The sequence below is a fragment of the Pundamilia nyererei genome, unplaced genomic scaffold, assembly GCF_000239375.1.
Source record: "Pundamilia nyererei isolate P.nyererei 1_Seehausen unplaced genomic scaffold, PunNye1.0 scaffold00075, whole genome shotgun sequence".
Lineage (NCBI taxonomy): Eukaryota > Metazoa > Chordata > Actinopteri > Cichliformes > Cichlidae > Pundamilia > Pundamilia nyererei.
The window spans coordinates 198,637-199,689 of NW_005187476.1; the positions used below are offsets into that span (position 1 = coordinate 198,637).

The 1,053-nt window shown below is 46.7% G+C and overlaps 1 protein-coding gene across 4 annotated transcripts in view; it reads right to left on the minus strand.

Annotated features, from left to right (window-relative positions):
* rptor (regulatory associated protein of MTOR, complex 1) overlaps positions 1–1,053 on the minus strand; it is a 185,665-nt gene that overhangs the window by 43,260 nt on the left and 141,352 nt on the right. For all 4 annotated transcript variants that reach the window (XM_005737332.2, XM_005737331.2, XM_013911928.1 and 1 more), the window contains exon 21: positions 260–415. In XM_005737332.2, coding sequence (XP_005737389.1) covers positions 260–415 — 156 coding nt within the window. The remainder of the gene's footprint in view (positions 1–259; positions 416–1,053) is intronic.

The following is a 1,053-nucleotide window of genomic DNA, read 5'->3' on the forward strand; positions in this document are numbered from 1 at the left end:
CCTCCACCACATTAATGTCTGCTTCAAGGGATCCTGGAGGGGAAAAGTCATCAACTTCAAAAGAGCCCCCGGGGTCAGAGCTGCCCGGTGCTTCTGTGTCGCTCTCCATTCTTCTCTGGCCTGAGGATCAGTGAGTAACACCTCACGTCCTCAGTGCCTCCTCAGGGTCGTTCTCTACCCTTGCACACTTTAAGTATTTTTCAACATTTACTTGTAGGAAACCACAGACAGAACTCGGGTAGTACTGGACATTGGTTACCTATGAGGGAGTTCAGAGAAGAATACGAGGACACCCGTCGCATTTTGTCGATGGTTTCAAAAGAGAGGATGTACTCGTCGTTGTCAGGACTCCCCAGGGTGCTGCTGGCACTGCTGCTGGTGCTCAAGTTACCAGGAGAGAAGGCTGCTGGTCCACCTGGATAGAGGACAGCAATAAATTATGAGCATTACAAACGTAATCAGTTGAAAAGGAAGCCGATTAGCTGCTGTAAATGTGCCATTATGTACATTGAAAAAAAGAAAACAAAACTGAACAGTCTAATCAACAGCCAATCAAGTGTGAAATGTGTAAACTTGGAGGCCAACGACAGAAGTCATAACTTCATTTCAGACGTCAGATCCACTTGTTTCCTGCTGTAACTGCCATAAACACCGCTCATTACTCTGACTCACACAACTCCAACTCCCATGCATCGGCCAAACAAACTGCAGGCTGAAATGTGGAAATGGAGATTGGTGGAGAATGGAAATACGTTCTGCTCGGTGCTTATTGATGATAAACACCCCTGTGCATTGGAATAAGCACTGAGAATGTGAATTAGAAATGGTGTGAGCAGTAGGTTAGGCACTTCACCAAGTGCCACTGATTTAGCACCACTCAGGGCTTAGTCATTGCTCAGCCTGGCAGTGGTAGACAGAGGGAGGGCAGTTAGCTTTGGCTGTCTGAATCACTGAACACAAACAGGAGGTCACAAGCTCAGTAAGGACAGTGAGTTGTGCTTGAAAAGCCCTGGACCTTCGTGTTAGATTTACGTGGCTACGGCTTAAATTATT